At 45.7% G+C, this 20,220-nt stretch overlaps 9 protein-coding genes across 9 annotated transcripts; 5 read left to right on the forward strand and 4 right to left on the reverse strand.

Annotated features, from left to right (window-relative positions):
* Positions 1-66: 66 nt before the first annotated feature.
* Positions 67-1,185, reverse strand: BDV38DRAFT_279196 (Fig1 domain-containing protein; the record flags this gene model as incomplete). Its single annotated transcript, XM_032058953.1, has 4 exons — positions 67-445; positions 578-941; positions 1,036-1,104; positions 1,161-1,185. 4 exons carry the CDS (start codon positions 1,183-1,185, stop codon positions 67-69), a joined length of 837 nt encoding a protein of 278 aa, XP_031917356.1.
* An 821-nt stretch (positions 1,186-2,006) lies between these two features.
* Positions 2,007-3,365, forward strand: BDV38DRAFT_296814 (phosphotransferase family protein; the record flags this gene model as incomplete). Its single annotated transcript, XM_032063006.1, has 1 exon — positions 2,007-3,365. One exon carries the CDS (start codon positions 2,007-2,009, stop codon positions 3,363-3,365), a length of 1,359 nt encoding a protein of 452 aa, XP_031917357.1.
* A 1,437-nt stretch (positions 3,366-4,802) lies between these two features.
* BDV38DRAFT_268555 (CFEM domain-containing protein) lies at positions 4,803-6,468 on the reverse strand (the record flags this gene model as incomplete). Its single annotated transcript, XM_032056792.1, has 8 exons — positions 4,803-5,089; positions 5,156-5,223; positions 5,287-5,669; positions 5,719-5,789; positions 5,844-5,880; positions 5,942-6,126; positions 6,179-6,320; positions 6,373-6,468. 8 exons carry the CDS (start codon positions 6,466-6,468, stop codon positions 4,803-4,805), a joined length of 1,269 nt encoding a protein of 422 aa, XP_031917358.1.
* A 3,211-nt stretch (positions 6,469-9,679) lies between these two features.
* BDV38DRAFT_279199 (GNAT family N-acetyltransferase) lies at positions 9,680-10,363 on the forward strand (the record flags this gene model as incomplete). The annotated part of the gene is made up of 1 exon (XM_032058954.1): positions 9,680-10,363. One exon carries the CDS (start codon positions 9,680-9,682, stop codon positions 10,361-10,363), a length of 684 nt encoding a protein of 227 aa, XP_031917359.1.
* Positions 10,364-12,212: 1,849 nt separating this feature from the next.
* Positions 12,213-13,357, forward strand: BDV38DRAFT_268556 (zinc-binding alcohol dehydrogenase family protein; the record flags this gene model as incomplete). Its single annotated transcript, XM_032056793.1, has 2 exons — positions 12,213-12,358; positions 12,460-13,357. 2 exons carry the CDS (start codon positions 12,213-12,215, stop codon positions 13,355-13,357), a joined length of 1,044 nt encoding a protein of 347 aa, XP_031917360.1.
* Positions 13,358-13,588: 231 nt separating this feature from the next.
* BDV38DRAFT_268557 (pisatin demethylase) lies at positions 13,589-15,975 on the reverse strand (the record flags this gene model as incomplete). Its single annotated transcript, XM_032056794.1, has 7 exons — positions 13,589-13,684; positions 13,755-13,844; positions 13,928-13,948; positions 14,042-14,292; positions 14,465-14,648; positions 14,767-15,382; positions 15,947-15,975. 7 exons carry the CDS (start codon positions 15,973-15,975, stop codon positions 13,589-13,591), a joined length of 1,287 nt encoding a protein of 428 aa, XP_031917361.1.
* Positions 15,976-16,395: 420 nt separating this feature from the next.
* Positions 16,396-17,609, forward strand: BDV38DRAFT_204056 (ankyrin repeat domain-containing protein). Its single transcript, XM_032052499.1, has one exon. The coding sequence runs from the start codon at positions 16,409-16,411 to the stop codon at positions 17,495-17,497; it is 1,089 nt and encodes a 362-aa protein (XP_031917362.1). The 5' UTR covers positions 16,396-16,408; the 3' UTR covers positions 17,498-17,609.
* Positions 17,610-18,083: 474 nt separating this feature from the next.
* Positions 18,084-19,139, forward strand: BDV38DRAFT_279203 (LysM peptidoglycan-binding domain-containing protein; the record flags this gene model as incomplete). Its single annotated transcript, XM_032058955.1, has 4 exons — positions 18,084-18,284; positions 18,426-18,700; positions 18,765-18,948; positions 19,023-19,139. 4 exons carry the CDS (start codon positions 18,084-18,086, stop codon positions 19,137-19,139), a joined length of 777 nt encoding a protein of 258 aa, XP_031917363.1.
* A 197-nt stretch (positions 19,140-19,336) lies between these two features.
* On the reverse strand, positions 19,337-20,069 carry BDV38DRAFT_204062 (uncharacterized protein). Its single transcript, XM_032052500.1, has 3 exons — positions 19,839-20,069; positions 19,558-19,778; positions 19,337-19,494 (listed from the first exon to the last, which is right to left on the reverse strand). Exons 1-3 carry the CDS (start codon positions 19,980-19,982, stop codon positions 19,368-19,370), a joined length of 492 nt encoding a protein of 163 aa, XP_031917364.1. The 5' UTR covers positions 19,983-20,069; the 3' UTR covers positions 19,337-19,367.
* Between the last annotated feature and the right edge of the window lie 151 nt (positions 20,070-20,220).

Below are 20,220 nucleotides of genomic sequence, written 5' to 3' on the forward strand. Positions count from 1 at the left end.
CTTGAGTTAAGTCTTTTCATATGGAACAACAGAGCCTCTACCACCAAAGGTGGAACATAAACATAACTAGTCCTCGTCCGTCAATTTACGGAGGAGACTAATACTCATAATCATAACCAGCAAGGCGAGAGCAACAACACCGAGGCAGACTACAGCAGCCCACCCTAGTATCATCGCCGCAGTCCCAACATGGCTCTCGATGGCTCCATACGTGAGACTCTCCGACATGGTTCCCGCAGCACTGCTATTGATGTGCTGCCAAAGGATTGAGATTAAGGCGAATATGAACCCTAATGAACTCAAGCCTAATGCTACTTGTGACACCGGCCGTGAGGGGAAGGGCTTGACTTCGCGTTCTGAGCCGTCCTCATCAACTTCCTCATGCCATCCAGGGAATGTTGCTAACGCGAGGAAACAAATAAAGGTGACGGCGACAGCAATGAATCTAGTCTTTCATGTCAGAACTATTCACGGTTCATAATGTACGAATTCGCATTATAAAGCGCCCTTACATATCTCTACGGGGAGGGTGACAGAATAATACCAAAGAGGAAAACGAAATCGGGAAATAACTCACATCAAGCCATCAAAAACAATTGTTTCTTTAAATTTGTTCGCAATCCAAATAAGGTTCAGCGGATCAGCGGTGTCATTACTACCTTGCATTCCTTGATCTTTGACCATGCTAGCTAATGCTGCAGCACTGCTGGAGCACAATTGCGCGCCGTCACTCCGAGTCAAGCAGAGTCCCATGTATCCCGCCCGCACTTCTTGAATCGTAGTATTACGGGGCTGCGATATGTTGTAGACCTTTTGTGCAATGCTGGGGTTTATGAATGAGGGGTCACTAGGGGCTGAGGTACTGGCATTTCTGTACTTGAGCGAAACAAGATAGATATTGTTCATGCCATTGGAGGATGTACATCCAGCGAGGAGAACAGCTGGTGGATTCATTAGCCCATTGTGTGCCACAAATATGAGGAAATGTATGGTATGATAAGGGAAAGACGCAGTATAAAGTCTAAAATATCATACATAAAAGGATAATCGCAACTGTGCAGACACCCATTAGAACGTGGTGGTACGCGATGAAGGGAACAAATCCTGTGAACACGAATTGTCAGCTGAACCCCGCACAGGATAACATGGGAGGACCATACTGGAGAGGCTCCTTCGAATTCCCATCTTGTCGTAGACAATTCAACTGGCAGAATACAGTAGGTAGTACAGTTCATAGATCTAACAAATGCACAATATTATATTGGCAAAGTCCAATACTCATGTGATTAAGTGCAAAGCACACAAGAAAAACCACAAAATTGAAGAATGAAGTGGGAACGCGTCCTTTCTTCACCCGGGATTAGACTATTTGCTTTTTCCCTGGTAAACATAAAAGGAGGGGCTGGTGCCGATTAGTCGGTTTTAGTCCTAGTCAAGCAGCTCTGATTCGTGTCAATTCCTGATGTCACTAACCTGTATGCATCCTTCGTTGGCTTGCGGGTCTTGGCACGTGCATGGGGTGGGGGCTATAGACCGAAAATACGAGTGTTTGGGTTGGATAAGATTAGACTTCTGCCATATAGCCGCCTTCAGGCTCGGGAGATACCTTGCTACCTCATTAAAATCTTGATAGCTTCAAATCTGTCCGGGCATGGCATTGTTTTCCAGCTTAGGGCACTGAGGGCCACGTGAACCGCTAACCCTTCTGCGAGACATGTATTCTGAGTAACAACACTTCCAAATACCAGACTTCCCCCACCCTCTTTCTCATTGAAGGGGCACTCTTCTATTTTCTTTCTCAATCCTTTGGTAAAGTGTGTTCCATGTTTCTCTTCTGCGCTGGGTCACTGTTATCCCGGCCCGATATGACCCCGGTTCACATGTCCTTTTAACACGTTTCTTTCGACCTTTAGGGATATTCTCTTTTGCCCCTCAAATTCAGGCTCAAACCACAGAATTTCAACATGGAAGCTCACGAAGGACAACTCCCTTATATCACGGTAGAAATGAAATCGCTGGAGGTACAGACCCCGGGCCTTGCCTGGGTTCAAACAGTCTTCAATCTTGTGCCCCAGTGGACGGTGGAGCCCAATCCTCAGGTCATCGAGCAGACAATACAGTCACTACTACCATCAAGCACGGTCAAGGTGACCTTCCTCGCCGAGGGCGCCTTGAACAAACTCTATGACGTTAAAATAGATAATGAGGTCTTTGTTATGCGAGTCACGTTGCCTGTCGATCCGTACTATAAAACTATGAGTGAAGTGTCGACCGTGGACTGGATATCGCGAACCACATATATCCCTATTCCTCGAATCATCACTTATCAACCTTCCCGAGAAAATCCCATCGGCTTTGAATGGATCATTATGACCAAAATGCCTGGAAGGCCCTTGGAAGAGCTGTGGCGCTCTTTATCATTTTCTGCCAAAGCAAGTTTGGTTGGAGAGTTTGCGGCCTTCTCTAGCTGCCTTTTTCGGAAGCAATTCCAGGGAATTGGAAATCTCTATGAGAGAGAATCTATTCTCAATGTTTCCGGACTACCGGAAGCGACCTGGCCTGCTGTAAACTCAGCATATTCTAATATATCACATCTACCTGGAAAGGGACATATGCCTGCAGGATTACCAGATGTGGGCAGAATTGTTTCTATGCACTTTTTTTGGGGGTCGCATATCCTTCAGGATGTTCATCGAGGGCCATTTAAGTCTAGTAGCGACTGGATTACATCACATCTTTCTCTCAGCGAGAGAGACTGTCAGTCGACGCTAGACAATTTGCCATCTAGCGATCTTGAGAGCGATGATGAAGAAGATGCAGGTGATGCAATAAGAACATTGGGAATCATTGGGAAATTGAAGGCCCTGCTTCCATCTATCTTTCCACCGTATGGGAGCGCTCCGGAGCCCTCAGTCCTAGTTCATGACGACCTCTCTGGCCGAAATATTCTCGTCCATGATAATGGAGAGCTAGCAGCTATTTTAGATTGGGAATGTGTTTCAGCACTCCCTTTATGGAAGGCGTGCTATTACCCTGCATTCTTACAAGGGCCACCACGATGTCGTGAGCCTGATCTGGGACGATATAAACTCGATGCGAACGGAGAAGCCGCAGATCTCTACTGGGAACACCTATGGGAGTATGAGGTCACTCTCCTTCGTGATGTGTTTATTCATAAAATGGAAAGCTTGGAACCGGGATGGGTGGAGGTTTTTCACAAGAGCCAACGTCAAAGAGATTTCGACCTTGCAGTGCGAAATTGCGATAATGAGTTTGTTGCGCGGCATATACGTGCGTGGATTAATGACCTTGCTGCTGGGGTGGACAACCTTCGGAGTCTACGCGATAGAATTGATCAGGATTAAACTTAGAACCCCAACCAGTGCAGTAGGCTTGTTCCGGGAATCACCATGCCTGGAAAAGCATCCAGGGACTCCACGACATTAAAGGTCAACCATCCCCTGACCCTGCCACGTTTGGAACAGAAGTGGCACAGTTCCGTGTTGACTGCGATAGAATAAATGGCAACAAACCATTGTCCTCCGATTATCTGTCAAAGTGGTACGAAAGATCATCAAAACATATGTGAACGAGTTCACCTAAAATATATTGACAGGAAACAGGCTGGTGAAACTCTCTAACCAAACTTGCTCTACATATTCAGTGATGTGGGTTGCATAGTCAGCAGGAAATTGCGAAGCTGGATACGGATCGCGTTAAGGCTACTAAAGTGGAACGAAGTTACTTATTTATCATGATACCTTTCGTTGTCCTTTCGTTATCTTCTGCAAAGTTGTAACGAGCTAGTGCTCTGATTGCTTTACGGAATTCCTAGGCCAATACGTGAACTGTTCTTATACTCACCCTGGACCAGGTGAGGCATGTGTGAACATGAATGCGCGGCATGCTCGAGGATATCAGCGCCATAATACAAAGGCTTTCGCCGATTGTCCCTTTATTAGAGCGGAATGGATCACATTATTGTTTCTCGAGCGCATCTTGAAGAAAGTCTATCAATTTCTCCGAGAGAGATATTCATGATCTCCGTACAACAGTCAGTACCCTGTCCTCTTGAGGTTATAAAATTTGGGTCACTGTGACCCTCTCCTTTAACCCCTTTTCAGTCCGTATGCGTCTACGCTAGTCCTGCCTTAATCCTCCTTCAGGAGGCTGTGCTTGGACCCGTGGAATGGGCTAGTGTTTCCCTGATCGGGCCGAGAGGACTGACTGCCTATAGTGGGTAAGCGGATGCATACACGGACCAACGACTTGCCTGTTGCATCGGCTTCCCCAAATGCCAATCTTGTTCATCCTTCACAGATGTCAGTCGTCCTCTTAGCTTCGTTGTTAAATCTAATTCAGCTGCATGCTTTCCAGGTAATTGTCATTTTCTTAATTAGTTTGGGGACTGTCAGTGGACAGGTGTGTTTGCCTAGCAATTTGCTACCCATTATTCTGACCACTCTATATAAACTAGCTAGTAAAGGGAATAATATAATACTATTTGAATGCTCTATATATCTGCATTTTTAATATGTAATAGTTAATAAAGCTCTGTTAGTCCTAATCAAGAACTTGAGCCATTATAGACCTAGCGCCACCCGTGGAGGAAATGGTCCCTCCCCGGCGCTTGATAAACCAGAAAGCTTCCTCCCATGGAATCAAGGTCGTATGCGTGATGTTATATGGTCTGGTTTCACATCGTCAGACACCCTCAGTCTTCCCGATCATCACACTGAGAGCCTAGCTTTCATTTTCTTATATTTATTTATACTCAACGGGGGAATTGATTCATTTCATATCTAGACTCCTTCACGGTGTAACTCTACAAGATTGACCGCACTATTCGATGCCCTTTCCTGAGCCCTCCTGCTGTACTCGACGGTATAGGTTGTCGTTTGGGAGATTTTACCACTGGTGCCAGGAGCACTCGGTCGCGTGGCTTTACGCGCGTAAGACTCCCCAGCAGAACCACCCATCATTCCAGGGAAGAAGCGGACCAACACGGCCCTGGCTGCAGGTAAGCACGCACAGACCACCGCAATCTGGCATTCGATGACCGACCAGACGTTGATCGGCTGTAATTCGACTACACACGAAGTCAGTTAGACTAGGAAATAGTAGGAACGCATGTTTAGTCGCGAGTTGAACGTACCAGTTGGGTTCTTGTTCCATCGGTTATACCAGAAGACAACGACTCGGAGTATTGCAACAATGGTGAGTCTAGTGAGGCGAGAATCGTCAGCCTCGAAGAGAATAAAAAGTCCAACGGTGCCTATTACTCACACCAAGCCCATTGCAAACATAACGCCAACTCCTACTTTCTTTCGCGCGCTGAGATTTAGTTTAATCACCTCATACACTGGCATGGCGACCATAACAGCGTCGACTGCAATATTGACGAAACTATTGGCGAAGGTTGCCGCAATAAAGTCGATGCATTTCCCTTGTTCCTCTTTCGCCCATCCTGTCCATGCCAGATGGACTGGGGTGCACCGAAGGCCGTCAACCAGGACCCAAGTGACTGCGATTGCGGCATTGAGACCGATGATGGTATAAGCTGTGTAGCGAAATGCTGTCGACTGGAAAATTCGTAATAGGAAAAGACAGACGGAGATCTTCGCGAGGGATATCTGCATTTTGTATAGCAAAACATATACGTAGAAGATCTGCAAATGAGAATCAGTGATTTATCATAATGTGGTAGAGAATACTAACCTTCATTATCTCAGTTATTTCCTCAAACGGTGTGATATTCCAGATGTCTTTCCCGAATCCATGATGAATCACTAAAATGTATTAGTTACCTCCTACTACTCAGGCGATTGAATATTCCGACTAACTGGACACATTCAACGAGAATACGGCCACGGCCAGTATCTGGATGGATATTAGAAGACCAATTTTTATTGCAGTAAGCTAGGCCAGGTTGCAGTCTCACATATGCCACAACAATAGTATAATCATCCCACCCCCAACTACCACTAATACGCATATACTTGGCGGATATCCGGGTAGCAAAGAGGATTGTCGCAAGGCATAATGGAATAATGAGAGCAGGATCTGCGGCAGGGCGTCCGTGATGAGTGGGGAGGTCGCATTGTTGGGATTGTAGCCGTTTGGCAGCTGTGCATTCTTGAGTTTCAACTAAGGAAGGAAAGGGCATATAATCACATACTGAACGATTCCTTGACCGTACAATTTGCAAGCACGCACTGTTCCCAATTAGACTGATAAAGATGATCTGTGCAAAGGCACGTCGTATTGCCACTAGAACAAGTTGAGTTATTTTGCTGCAGTGCGCTTTGCTCGCAGGTAACCTGCTCTGGTGTTAAGGATTGTTTAATGTTCTTCAAAGACAACGAAGCGTACCGCGCACTGTGGAAGAACTTCAGTCGTTGTATTTGCAACTACAAGTGAGGTAGCTAAAAGCAGGGAAGCGAATATCGATCCCCGAAGGGATACCATGTTGTTTCGTATTGCAGGATGATTAAATGCAAAGAAGACAATGTGAGGCTACATTGCCAGATAGGGGGATGGCGAGAGAGAAAATGCGGTTTTAAGATAAGCTCAAGGGGCTCAGGAAAACCCTTCTCAGAATAACCCATACCACACTTTCACAAGTTCAAGACGTAGGGCCCACTCCGCACACGACAGGCCCAAGCTATGGCCTAAAAGCTTATATATTTTGCGTACGGAGTATGGCCGGCCGGGTTTGCCCCGGCAAGTGATTGTCATTCAGGGACCACATGCGTCCGTGGATAATACAAATCCTGACTACTGGTTGAAGATCATGGTTACTAACCGTGGAACCTCGCGTTATTTTTCGACACCTAGGTTGTCACATCCAGATTATGTGTCCTGTCAACTGTTACTTACAATCTGACATACGAGCAAACCACCATTATCAATAACTACTTAGTCTGCTACGTAAGTTGCAAAGCTCCCCAGGACTGGTTAGCACCTATAGAAAGATAGTGATCTAAGACTTTGGCATAATTTCAGTAGCGTGAACTCACTACTCGCCCCCCTGCATAAGTAACGAACCAGTTGTTCAACGATAGAGACCATCGACGCGGGGGAACGTGGCAAATCCGCGTGCCACAAAAGGCCGGATCGACCAATTATCGATCAAAGTTGAAGGAAATCCAAGCTTTAACCTCGTGTACGTGCCGATCGTTATCCGCTGTCGTCGTTTTACTCCACTCAACACATAAACTTACATTCTGCTTGAGAACCCTGGCCCCGTAGATTACCTCTAGCCCCATTCCAACGAACCAGTCTCCCTTTGACTTTCAAGCGGATGACAGGGTTGGCCAGATAACAGAACTGGCACTAGCCCAGCTGCAAACGGACTATTGAAGTTTAGACTGTCAAATAGAGCCGGAGTATAAGCTTCCTGTACACAATTTCGGCCCCACTGCATGGGCTTTGCCCGTTCGCTGCCAATCACGTTTAAAATGTGGGACAAGCCAGCATATGTAGGGTAATGATCCGCCCACGGCCAGGCGGTTCCAATCCACACTGGCGGTCATCTTCCCAATTAGGGGACAGACAGTCACCTGATCGAGGAATGAGCTGTGGTAAAGATCATTTCTGACTTGCTCAGGCATACTGTCTTCGGCCAGCGCCTGGATATCACTATAACCCCTAAGAGAATTTATAAATCTCTTCACAGAGCCCCGAATAGCGCCCGGGCAAGTATCCCTGTCAACGCTATGCGGCCGCCCAGTAGACTGCTTGAGCTGCTTGAATACAGAGAGCTCCCGCTGAGTGAAAGCCGATCGTCTATATCGTTTACATTTATTCAAGACTCCAGTCACCCGGGTACTGAATAAAAATCTAATATCTCGAACTTGTATGCCGATTTACAAGAAGAATAGATGTTCGAGTTAACACATGTTTAGTCTCCGTTAGGGGGCGTTTTGGTTAATTAGTTGAAAGTAGGCGGCCAAAAAGTGATAAGATGAGGTTGTAAAATAGAGAATTATAGAAAAGAAAACCTTTCAATATAATATCGACAGTATGTTATGTACGGCCTTGTTCAATAAGCAAAGCTGGCTGTGGGTGGATCGTTTCCTAGGATTATTGCGCCACTTAACTGTTAGTCTATTATAAATCTGATCGCCCTAGATATTTATATAATTGGTGGTATATTTCCGTCCTATTTGCGTTTAATTTCCATGTGTAGGTAGATCGCAAACCCCAAAATCTTCTACTCAAATTCTACAATAAACACAGGATTTATGACAAGTTCATAGCCTTTAGAAATGCTGCAAACTTGGTGTGCTCTGCTATCTGCCACTTAGAAATGCAAGCCTTAACAGCTCAGCTGGCCCCGACCAGCGAAATCATGTGCCCTCTCTACACTTCGAGCCCGGTTCAACTGAAGCACCGGTTAAAATGCCCTCCGTATACACATATTGTCCACTGTCGGGACCTGCCACTATTCGCAGATTTCAAATACTGCTGAATAACAAAGAGACCGACCGGACCAAATGCTGCTTAGCTGAATATTCCTTAGCAGCCACGGGGAGGCCACAACACTATGAGGCGCTATCCTATGTCTAGGGCGACCCGGGCGATCCTCAGTCGATTCTACTCAACGGTCAAAACTTTCAAGTCAGGCGAAATTTGTATACAGCATTGCTTCATATTCGAGATGACCAGCTTGTTCGTCATCTATGGGTTGATGCAATCTGTATCAATCAAGATGACGACGACGAAAAGGCCAGGCAGATACCACTGATGCGGGATCTATATGACTATTCTGACCGGGGTCTTGTCTGATTTGATGAGGCGAGACGCAACGACAACACAACCCTAGAGATTATTCGCTTGGCCGCAGAACATGCTCTTCCGGAAAATACATTCCAACAAGAAAAGCCGCTAATGTCGTCCATTATAAACGAGTGTGTTTGGACTTGCTCCAGCGCGATTGCTTTCGAAGCATTTGGGTAAGATAAGGCCTAAAACAAATGAGATATGCTGGGAATATCATATTCAGCAGTCCATATAGGTCTTCAATAGGTTGCAGTAACACGACATATTTCTATTATGTGCAGAGTTGCTCAGATTTATGGACATATCTTTTGTTTGGGCAAGAGAAGCTTGAACTTCAAGTTAGAACTGAATCCGGACCCAAGAAATTATGACGAGGTGGAGCAGAAGTAGCTCTGCTGTACATAATCTTCTGTAACAAAAAAGTCTGTACATACGACCATAGGGTGTGGAGAACAGGGCTTCCCGTCCGCTCAGCCGTACTTAAGCCACACGCCGGGAGGTTAGTAGTTGGGTGGGTGATCACCAGCGAATCCCTCCTGTTGTATGTTTTTCTTTTCATTTTGCTTGACTTTTCATCATGCATTATTGGGCGTGGATAAGGTCCAAGGTGACCTTAGCGGCATATGGTGTTTAGGGCAAGTGGGATGGATATCCATGTCTGTGATATCGGCCACACTAATGAATCAAACGCAACAAATGACAATGATGGACGATCTTTTTGGCTCTCCAGGCTACGTGACTCAGCCCGTATTCAGATCCACCGAGACCGTGAGTTGTGCTCCACTAGACCTTCCCCGCTGGGTCCCAGAGCAAGTTTCCAGCACGCTGATCCAACTCTTCCTTGCTACGAAAGATATACTTAATTTACAGAATAGTCTTTATTATGGGGACTACTATGCCGGACCTTCAAGAACTGCCGTTCATAGATCCTACAAGGAGAGTCAAATACCGCCTTTCGACGTCGGATGACGCAGCGTCTATGCGCTCGCTCAACAGTTCCTTCGTGACAGATCGGGTTTTTCAAATTGCATTCAACACATCCGACACAGGATCCGGAGACACAGGATTTGGGCTGGACATAAGCACTGTCGAGTTGGACAGTCCCTTGCACAAATTCTTCCTAGAAGACGAGGACTCGGACGGGGACGTCGAGTCATCCGATTGCTTTACCGTGGTAGCCGAGGATACCAATGCGCTATCTGCTAGGGATGCAACTACAATAGATCCTCATACTGCCGGCCAGAGTACGACAATCGTCGCATTTATCTCCGCCAAGTTCTCTAGCTGGAACTCTCGGTTGATCATCACTGATATCGGAATCAACCCATTGTACCGACGCCAAGGAATAGGGGGGAATCTCATCCGCTTAGCGGAAAGCCTCGGCTCTGCTAGATGGCTAGTCCGCCATGTGTGGTTGGAAGTGTCGAATGTCAACTATCCGGCTATCCAGAGTTATCTCAAGATGGGGTTCAAAATAGCTGGACTGGACATCTCCTTATATGTCGGTACCCCAGCGGAGGGAGAATTTGCGATTTTCATGTGGAAGGAAGTACCGGGATCAGCGGAGGTAGGAACATAGCCTAGTAGGACGGGGTCGTATTATTTGAAAGGCTCGACAGAAATCTAATCTATAACGTGAAATACACATTTCAAAGTTTATTCACAGAAATGTCTGGAAACCAAGCGCACCTAATATCTAGTATAAATCGCTGGAAAAATAGAGTTTGTTAGCAGAAAACCGATTATTTCACCATGCCTCATGATACTCAATATCCAATAGCCGAGCACTCTGGGACGATCGGCTTATAAAGTTATAGATGCTTGTAGGAGTCATCTTACCATTTTTGGCACTGTTGGGTCTAGAGCCCTAACTAGGATCCGTACCGTTGTTGATCATGTAACATGGTATAGAAATTAGAACAGATATCATAATACTATGTTCTATACCATAAAATGTTTAAGATATCAATGTTAATTACGAACAGTGAGTATTTAGAGAGCATACAATATCAAGTTGCATATGTTGCATTAATGTGTAGGGAGCATTAATGTTCGACCTTCCTCACAGCTGCGGACTGTAGATACTCGTCGGCGGCAGAACTACTTCAATTCCTATCCAGATGGATGGTGAGCGAACGAATTACTAAAAACTCACAACGCTCGGTCGAATTGGATAGACCGCTCAACGTATACTCCAATGGTTCGCTTAGATTGTAAGCAAAGTGGATAACACCGTTGGTCAAACTCCGTGTCATAATCCCGTACGATGCAGAATTCGATAGCTATCACTATGTCACTATAAATTAGGGGCCAGACAACAGAGCTCACGGCCACAACGACCTCTTACAAAGTCTAGGGTAAGTTCGGGTCCATTCGGCAATATATTCCCGAAAGTTCACTTAATCATTACTGGAATGCCCCCCAATGAATAAATGGTGTGGGCCAAGGGGGGAGGAAATGATTATCGATACTGCTTTTTTGCATGATGTGCATCCTCCATTAATCCCAACAGTCACAACATTATTTAATATATTTGATAGCAGATATGCTACATTGTCATAGAGTTTGAAATACCTACACTAGGTGAAGTACATCAGCACTAGACAGACAATTTATGATTTCGATATAGAGGGAAGCGATCTTTATTTGATAATCAGGGGCTACAGAATTATAGTCTGACTGACCAAGTTTGTATTCAATAAAACCCATGGTCATAGGGAAGGTAGTGAACGGTACTGTTTGTCAACACAAGAATGGTGGAGGAAGACGAGATTCACCGGACTAGAAGGTTCCTCATATTTTTAACATTAACAAATAACGAGTTCGTCGGACTGAAACGATTCCATTTACCATGTGGAAGACATTTGCGTCGCATTCAGACAATATGAATTGCTGCCACTAATGAACCGGAAGGGTTGGCTCTTGAATTGCAGGAGTAAGGCATCGATACCTAAAGCTTACCAAGTGAAATCCAGGGCAATGATTTATGCACAGCCCGATCTGTGGGGCTGGAAGGGCATGTGACCTCATCTCTCCACTGAAGATTTACTACCCCGCCTTAAGATCTATCCATATAACGTAGTGTTTACAGACTTTAGAAGATTATAACTTCATTAGTTTCTATCATTTACAGTGGTTAGACTTCGAGTGAACAGTTTCTAGGTCTTTGCCGGTATAACTTGCTGGAACTTTGTTTATTCCATCCACGGTACCCTTACGATCTTTCCGAAGCATCCATGTCATACTTTAATGCCATTGTCTCCCATGACAGTATGGGTAACAGTGAGACTTCAATTCGAACTCAGTTGGCTTAATAATGCCAGTCAGCCCCACATAATAGCCACAAAATTTCATGTGGGCCCAGTTGTTTTATATATAACTGAACATCCCCATTTCATAAATTGGCAGTTCACTTACTACATTACGAGATGGACGAGAACAAAGCCGCTTTACTGAAGAGCCCACGGGCTTCAGTTGAAGTTGAACAGATCCAAACATGGGTGCCAGGGGCGGGAGAAGTACTGGTGCGGAACGAGGCCATTGCTTTCAACCCAATTGAGGCCAAAATACAGAAGTGAGTAAAAGGGTGACTTGGACTATCCGTGGCGTTTGTGTTGGTTTTTCGGTATTTGAAAAATGGGTATAAGGGGCATGGCTAATATGTTATAATTATAGATGGGAAATGTTTCAGATTGAGTATCCGGCAATTCTCGGATACACCTTTGGGGGAACAGTCGCCTCGGTAGGACCTAATGTGGATTCAGTGAAGGTTGGTGATCGCGTGGCAGTTGCTTGTTGGGGTCGAGCAGCTGTTGATAAGAGGTTTGGTGCCTACCAAAAGTACCCGTTGGCACTTGAGGAGAACGTCGTGAAACTAGACAGTCAAACCTCCTTGGAGGAAGGATCTGGCGTGATGGCCAACTTAGCGACTGTTGTTGCTGCGCTTTCTGTTTGTATGAAACTCGGATATCCTCCAATCAATGGTAGGGCACCCAGGAATGGCAAAAGAATCTTCATTTATGGCGGTTCATCTTCGGTCGGTGGTTTGGCTGTTCAATATGCAACCGACGCTGGATACGAGGTAGTGACAACATCATCTCCTACCAATTGGGACCTGGTGCAGCGACGTGACCCATCCTACATTATTGACCATACTACGCCAAAGAATCGGCTCCTGGGATCTATTAAGGCAAATGGACCCTACGACGGGATATTCGATGCGATTGGCTCCTCAGAAGTGACCGAACTTCTCGGCGACTTGCTCGCGGAAGATGGTGGCCTTTTTTGGTCGACAAGTCCTACCCCAGCAGACCCACGCCTGCCAAAGAATGTGAAAAAGGAATGGGCAGGATACTCGGATCTCTTAGTCTCAAGGGATGAGAACAAAGATGCCAAATTGTGGTATCTTCAACAGTATCTTCCCATAGGGTTGTCTAGCGGCAGGATCTTTTCAAACCCTTCTTATGTATTCCCAGGTGGGCTAGAGTCGGTACAGGATGCACTTGACGCTTTTATGGCCGGGAAAGTCAGTGGAAAGAAAGTCTTTGTGAATCCACAGGATCAACGGCATTGATTGATGAGTCTTCAAACGTAGAGCTAGTTTCATGAATTGTCTAATACTTTTGCTGCTCTCAACTTTGGAAATATCTCCGCAAGGCGGCATAGGGCTATTTAGAGGTATTCTTATGATAGGAATCTCGAAATGACTTCTTATTTTTGATTTCATTCGTTCGATAGTTGTCTACAAAATCTTCATGTGTTTTTACAAATGTAAACAGCCGCAGTTCATATTTGTTTAATGTTTTCAAGAGCTCTCCCTTCTTTGAATAGAGACTTCAACATCCCTCGTGTAGGTAGAAAATCCATTTTTCAATGACCAGTTCTTTCGTGAGTCTTTGGACTAAAACTAAGAGCCAGACTATTAGTAAATCTTTGACAGACAAGGTAACTAGATCGGCGAGGTAACATACCTTGAACCTTTGTAGCATTTCAGGAATGACCTTATACATCTCCAGATACGAGATGTTTTTGCCCAGGCAAACTCTCGACCCCCCTGCAAACTAATACACTAATATTAGTATTTCATACTGGATACTTGCAGACTACATGGGCGATGTGCAAATTGTATCTCGGGAGAGCTTACCGCAAACAATGCCCGTTCCATCTATTTTCGTTTATCCTGACTGGCTTCAATCCACCGTCCCGGCCTCCACACAGCAGCGTCTGCCCCGTACATTCCCTAATCTCTGTGCACAACCCAAGCGTTGACTCCGAGAACTGTTCCGCTTCCGAAATACTTGCCACATAGCTCTATTCCTTCCGCTGGAGCAACTCGCTCCAATGATATCCCTATGGCCGGGGTGATCCTCAAGGCTTCCTTATTGCAAGCGTCAAGGTAGGGAAGCTTATGGGCAATATCCCAGGGGACTGGTGATGGATGATTGGAATTTTCTAACTCGGCAATTAAAGTCTTCATAGAGTCCGGATTTTTCAAGAGATGATACATGACTGAAGTTAGTGTAATTGCAGTGGAGTCCGAGCCAGCCTGAATGTTTTGTTGACACCAGGATAATATCCAAATGTGAGACCATATGTGAGCACAGTAATACGAACAGGGTAAATGGGTTATCTCACGAATCAGGAATATCTTAATGGCTATTCTGAATATCTAAAAACCGACCCAGGAAGTCCGGCTCTTGCCCTGTTCTTTCGGGGTGGTCATGACGCTGACTTTTCTGCTCTGCTATTCTTTTGAGAGAGAACTCCAGAACTGGAGAGACGCTTGGCTTCGAAACAAAGCGTGTGAAAAGGTCGACAAGGGGATTCCTGTGTAGTAGCCTATCGAGCCAGGGCATTTGACCGGTCTATTAACCTAGTAGGCATCATCAGTCTACCTTCCTACATAAACCACATACCAGGCGGGAAGGAAACGGAATAACTTCTATTACATATTAGGGACAGGATTAAACTCGCAACAGCCACATACCAAAACCGCTTCTCTATTGTCTCTAGCATACCATCCACATCCTCGTCCCTTTCCAAAAACCCAAGCCTCTTTCCAAATGTAATCTCCATAATGACGTCCGTGGTAAACCAATGCAGCCAGGTGCCCAGGTCTAGGGGTCTCCCTTCCTCTACGAATTTCTCCAATTTGGTTAAGCAGAGAGATTTGGTGCTGTCTATCAGCGGCTCGTATGTCTTAAAATTTGTCATGGCATACACCTGGGCAATGGGCCGCTTCATCGACTCGTGAATGGATTCGTCCTGCATGAAGAAGATTATAGGAACAACCTTTCCATGAGCGACATTTCCCATCACCGGGTAAAACGCTGACTTGGGGTATCGAGTACGTGCATTATAGAGGATGGGGATGGCAGCGGGAGAGCCAACAGAAACATTATTGGGCCCCAGACGAACGAAAGGCCCATAACGCTTGTGAAGGTGGAGGTGATGCTCGTGAGCAGATCCAGTACGAGCGAGTAAGAGAGGGTAGAGGTCAGTGAATTTGGAAAGGGCTGGTCCTGGGATAAAGCGAAGATCGGAACGAAAGAGGGGAAATAGAACGAGATGGTAAACGAGATACAGAATGAGCGGTTTACTGGGAGTAATACAGAGTGGCAGAGATGTGAATCCAGCGTATTGATAAACCTGGTCAATTACTCATTTCCGGCGGCAGGAAGGTGAATCTGTGGGTGTCAACTTGTTGGGTGATGGTGTGGGTATTCAATCATACTAATAGTTAACAACCCGCGCCCCCCCCAAAACTAACTTTACTTAGTATGTTGGTCAACAATCCACAGTGCGCTACTCTGGTCGTGTCAACTATTTTGAACACCCAATTTGAGCGTAGGGTGGCAGTGTTGAATTTGCCGTAAGATTATAAAGCACATGTCACTGTTCCTATCCATCCCGAGTATGATCTCATTAGACATACAGTCCTTACAGAGTCCTTATATTCTCGAATTGTATGTTGGACTAAGGCTATCCAGCTTTTGTCATACGCCTTAGCATGGCGGTCTCTTAGTATTGCAAGCTCTTATATTCCTTGCAGTGGAAATGCCACTTGCTATTGTTTTAAATCACCTACAATCGAGAGATATCTTCATTGTACTACAGGGGAAGCCAACCCAGCCTTAACGAACAAGCTGTTGGACGGAAATACTACCCATAGTAGGGCGCGAACCACACCATCTTTAGAGTAGGAGCCTCTATATTCCAACTTTGATCATGTGTAGGCTAGTCTTATATGCTTATCGCCTATATCGTTCCTATTGTCCTACTACCATCGCTCCTAGCACCGTTTACAGTCACTGAACCATGACATTTGAAGCTTTCGCTGCTTGTACAACAGCAATAGCCGTTTCAAAAAGTCTACTCCGTACCAAAACTATCATAGGCAATGTGGGGCCGTTGGTAGCCACAAATAAAACAGATCCCCGTCCGGATCTAGATTGTCGACATACCAAGCCGCTAGTCGTCACTAACGAGAAGAGTAGATCCCGTGTTTTCCGATACCCCGGGGTAGTTCTTTTTCGTAAGGGTTGAAAGGCTCCATCGAAAGCCTCTTTGGCTCTATTCCATAATTGTCCCTTAGCCCTCCTCCCGACAGATTCCCTCTCATGCAATGTGTCTCACTGGACTACCGAATGACACACTCTTTTTGATCGCGTCGTATCTGCCATGTCAACAGGATGTCTATGCACTGGTACGGACGAACCGCCATCTACGTCATACGCTATACGACTTTCTCTATGAATACAACAGTCGCTACTACCACGGGTCTGCATTAGCGTTCGCCACGGAGCAGGGAAACGTTGGACGTATTGAAAAACTTTTAAAGGGGCTCAGTGCTGCGCGAACGAAGTTGCGAACTCCACCAGGACCACGCTGGAGAAGTGAAGCTCCTGCCGAGGAACTATGGGAAGAGGATTCGGACGAGGTTGAATGGAACTCAAATGACGAAGACGAGCACCCATTGACCCGCGACGTTTCAGCTCATCCATTAAGGACTTCTGGGTATAGTGTCGCAGATATTGTCCAAATCCAAAAGGCTTTACTTGCTGCTATTGAAATCGATCACCAGGAAATCATAACGATTCTATTAGATTGGGGTGCTCAGGTGAACTTTTATCGTGGGAACCTGCGTGATGACAACCCTGGGCGAACCCGACGTCGACACTCTCGCGCGAAGGACCCTCCACCAGTCTTTCTAGCAGTCAGGTGTGGGCATGCGGATCTGGTCAAATACTTGCTTGAGAAAGGGGCTGATCCAGACCGCTACCGCCCCTCTCCCTTGTATCGGGCGGTTGAGGATAGTCGATGTGATATTATCGCAATATTACTGAAACATGGGGGCCCCGGATCTTATGCAAGTGTTCTAAAGCTAGTGGTACAGCGCCGCAACACAACCATGCTTCAATTCTTGTTCGATAATGGGGTTGATGGCACAGTATATGGATACCGGGCATTACGTGTCGCTATTCAAAGACACGATCAAGAAATGGTTGAATTCTTACGATCAAACGGCGTGGATCTGGACCAAAAATTTGAGGAGTCCGAGGGATCTGATGATGAATGGGATCGAGAAGACGGTGATGGCATGGATGGAACTATCGCCCATCGCCACTCGATCATCTCCTGTAGGATAGAAGAGGAAGTACCCGAAGAGATCCGAGAATATTTTGCATCTATCCTGATGACATACCCCCTTTAGCCATGAAAACACAAGGAAAGTTTCACCGCGAATGTACTACTACGGATGTGTATCTTAATTTCCGATGCTCTGGTGGCGTGACACAATGTAGTATTGATTAGCAATTCATTCCCCACTATAGACTTAGCTTAGATGCCAAGAACGCCCTTTTATGTCTTGTTTTAGTAGGACGCACTGGCTAGCGCATAGTAATTTCCCCAATTCATAATATCCTAGCAAGGTGTAACCTTGCAGCCTATGCGAAAATTCTTATAAGGGGCAGCAATAATCCAGGTTGTTTTCTCTGTGGGAGACTGGGTAATGTTAGAAGGTATAGATTCGCCCAGGCCTTCCAGCTACTTAGTACAAGGTCAATCACGGACAAAGTAGGCGGATGTGCATATAGTAGGTCGTGCTAAGCTGAGCTAGACATTAGCTCTGAGTGCAAGACCATATACGTGTGCTCTTGATTAACCGGTGGTTTCTACAAGTTGCTACTCGCCTACATCTCTTTAATTCCTGACTTCAAAGAAAGCGAACCTGCCAATGTGCTAATTAATATCGTCTCGAGAGTTGGCTCAAACCCAGGCTTGATACTCGTATCAAAATGTTGAGCTTTTGGGTCCTTCTTCAGATTCTTTTTTGCGAGTCAGTTGTTGCGTGGATTAATGGCGAGAGCGCGACTGGGCCCACTGAATCATCCGTTGTTGATCAGTGCGAGTACTGGGCGAACGACATTGGATCAAGCGACAGCTGCGAGTCCATTGAAGCCTACTTTGGGATCACGAGGGCGCAATTTCGATCTTGGGTGAGTCTACGTGCTCCCCTCCCGACTACTTAGTCTTATCCCGTTGGAATTGGACTTCTCACATTATTGGCGTGTGATATCATGACCAACGAATGCATCTTGTTCTGTATAATTAAGTTTAATAAACTAAACCTTGCGTAGAACCCAGATCTGTCACTGTCATGTATCATGACTCGTGGAAGGAGCTACTGCGTCGCAGGGCCCTCTTCGGTGACAACATCTACCACAATCACTGCAACTACCCGGACCTCCGATCATCCAGGCACTATCACATACTCCGGTATAGTAGCTCCCACGCAAAATGGTGTCACCTCATCCTGCACCAAGTATCATCTAGTGCAACTGAGGGATACCTGCTACACCATTCAGGATGAATATGGCAGTTATACTCTTGAGCAGTTCTATTCATGGAATCCGTAAGTCCATGCTGCGGCGATCGGATAGCAGCAAGACTAAGTTGGCTATTAACACATCATATAGCTCTATTGGTGAGGGATGCACAGGTATACAACCGGGTTATTATGTCTGCGTGCGCACTGAACCCAAGTTTACCTCTGTTTCTGCGACGCCCACTCCAGCGTCCCCTACTGCGAATCCGAGCAATATTGGTAAAGGCTCTTCCGCGTCAGATCACCAACCACACCAACAGGTATCCCCGGAAAATGTAAGCTACATCTCGCTCTGTCGATGTGGATCATGTGAACTCTATTTATTGGTTAACGTTAACAATTATTGTAGGCAACAAGTGGTACTCTCGCAGTGTCTAGCATTCATATGTTGATGTGGAGTATTATAGTTACTTCAATGCTTTTTCTTTCCCATCCGTTGTTTTCCACCATCCTTCCATTCCTCTAATCTGCCCCAATGCCAATTTATTCTATGTAAATGTGTCACCTGCCTATCCGCTACACAAATATAACAGAAATATCGTGTTAGAAAAAGCGTATAGCTACATTCCCTACATACGTTTAGCAGATGACATCAGTATATCTATTCCAAAAACCCAAACCAACAAGCGAGACATACACAAACCAACAAAAACGGAACATAACCTCATAAATACCCCAAGCGATCAAATCCCAATCACACACTAGAAACAGGGCTAGCACTCCTCAACTCATGGGCCCTCTTGTATCCATCCGACCTTTCCCCACCCTTAGACTGTTGCCATTCACGATAAGAAATGATAGTCGCATAAATCGCCAAAACACTATCCGTAAACAACGTCAACCACACAATATCCACACCCATCATCTAGAACCAGATGCCATACCTCAAGTTAATCCCCGTAATAGCCACGCCCCAGCCCAAGATGCATCCAGGCGCCACACACATCTGTACATTGGCCTGAATAGTCAAAACCGCAACTGCGGCCCAGAAAACGATCTCCAGGGCATTGAGAATCGTGTATGCTTTTAGACTTGCCCATTTTCCGAGGGCGGCGATGTGTTCTGTCAGGAGTTGGTAGAGGACAATTACTAGGGATTTTGCACCCTGTATGGAGCTCGATGGTTAGTTGTGGGTTGCTTGAACCACGGAAGAGGAGGGATTTACCATCCCGAGGCCGATTGTACTAGCTCGCGTGCGGGGCTGGTTCTTCATGAAGAGCCTTGGGATGGAAAGACCAATTACCATCACGATCAGAAATATTTGGAAGCAGTGGAGGGGGAGTTTCCAGCGGGTGTCGAAGAGGTTCATTTTTGCTTTTGTGTTTTATAGGTCGTTATTGGATGGTGCTAAATGATAATAGTGACAACTGAGATCTGGATTGTGCCTTGAGATGGCTGAATGAATTGATGTATACTGACCTTGTCCAACACGTCCTTTTATACATCTTCAGCGATAAAAGCCAAGAGATGAAGGTAGGTGCTTTTGGTGGAGAGGTAGGCTTCAGTATTGGGTTTGTTCAAGGCAGCCAGATTCGATATATTGTCAA

Source organism: Aspergillus pseudotamarii (genome assembly GCF_009193445.1).
Source record: "Aspergillus pseudotamarii strain CBS 117625 unplaced genomic scaffold BDV38scaffold_8, whole genome shotgun sequence".
Taxonomy (NCBI): domain Eukaryota; kingdom Fungi; phylum Ascomycota; class Eurotiomycetes; order Eurotiales; family Aspergillaceae; genus Aspergillus; species Aspergillus pseudotamarii.

Coding starts and splice junctions, on each gene's coding strand:
- BDV38DRAFT_204056 (XM_032052499.1), top strand. CDS start 16,409: ATGTGTCTCACTGGACTACCGAATGACACACTCTTTTTGATCGCGTCG.
- BDV38DRAFT_204062 (XM_032052500.1), bottom strand. CDS start 19,982: ATGAACCTCTTCGACACCCGCTGGAAACTCCCCCTCCACTGCTTCCAA. Junction 19,779..19,838: donor GTACAATCGGCCTCGGGATG/GTAAATCCCTCC, acceptor AGCTCCATACAG/GGTGCAAAATCCCTAGTAAT. Junction 19,495..19,557: donor ATTACGGGGATTAACTTGAG/GTATGGCATCTG, acceptor GTTTACGGATAG/TGTTTTGGCGATTTATGCGA.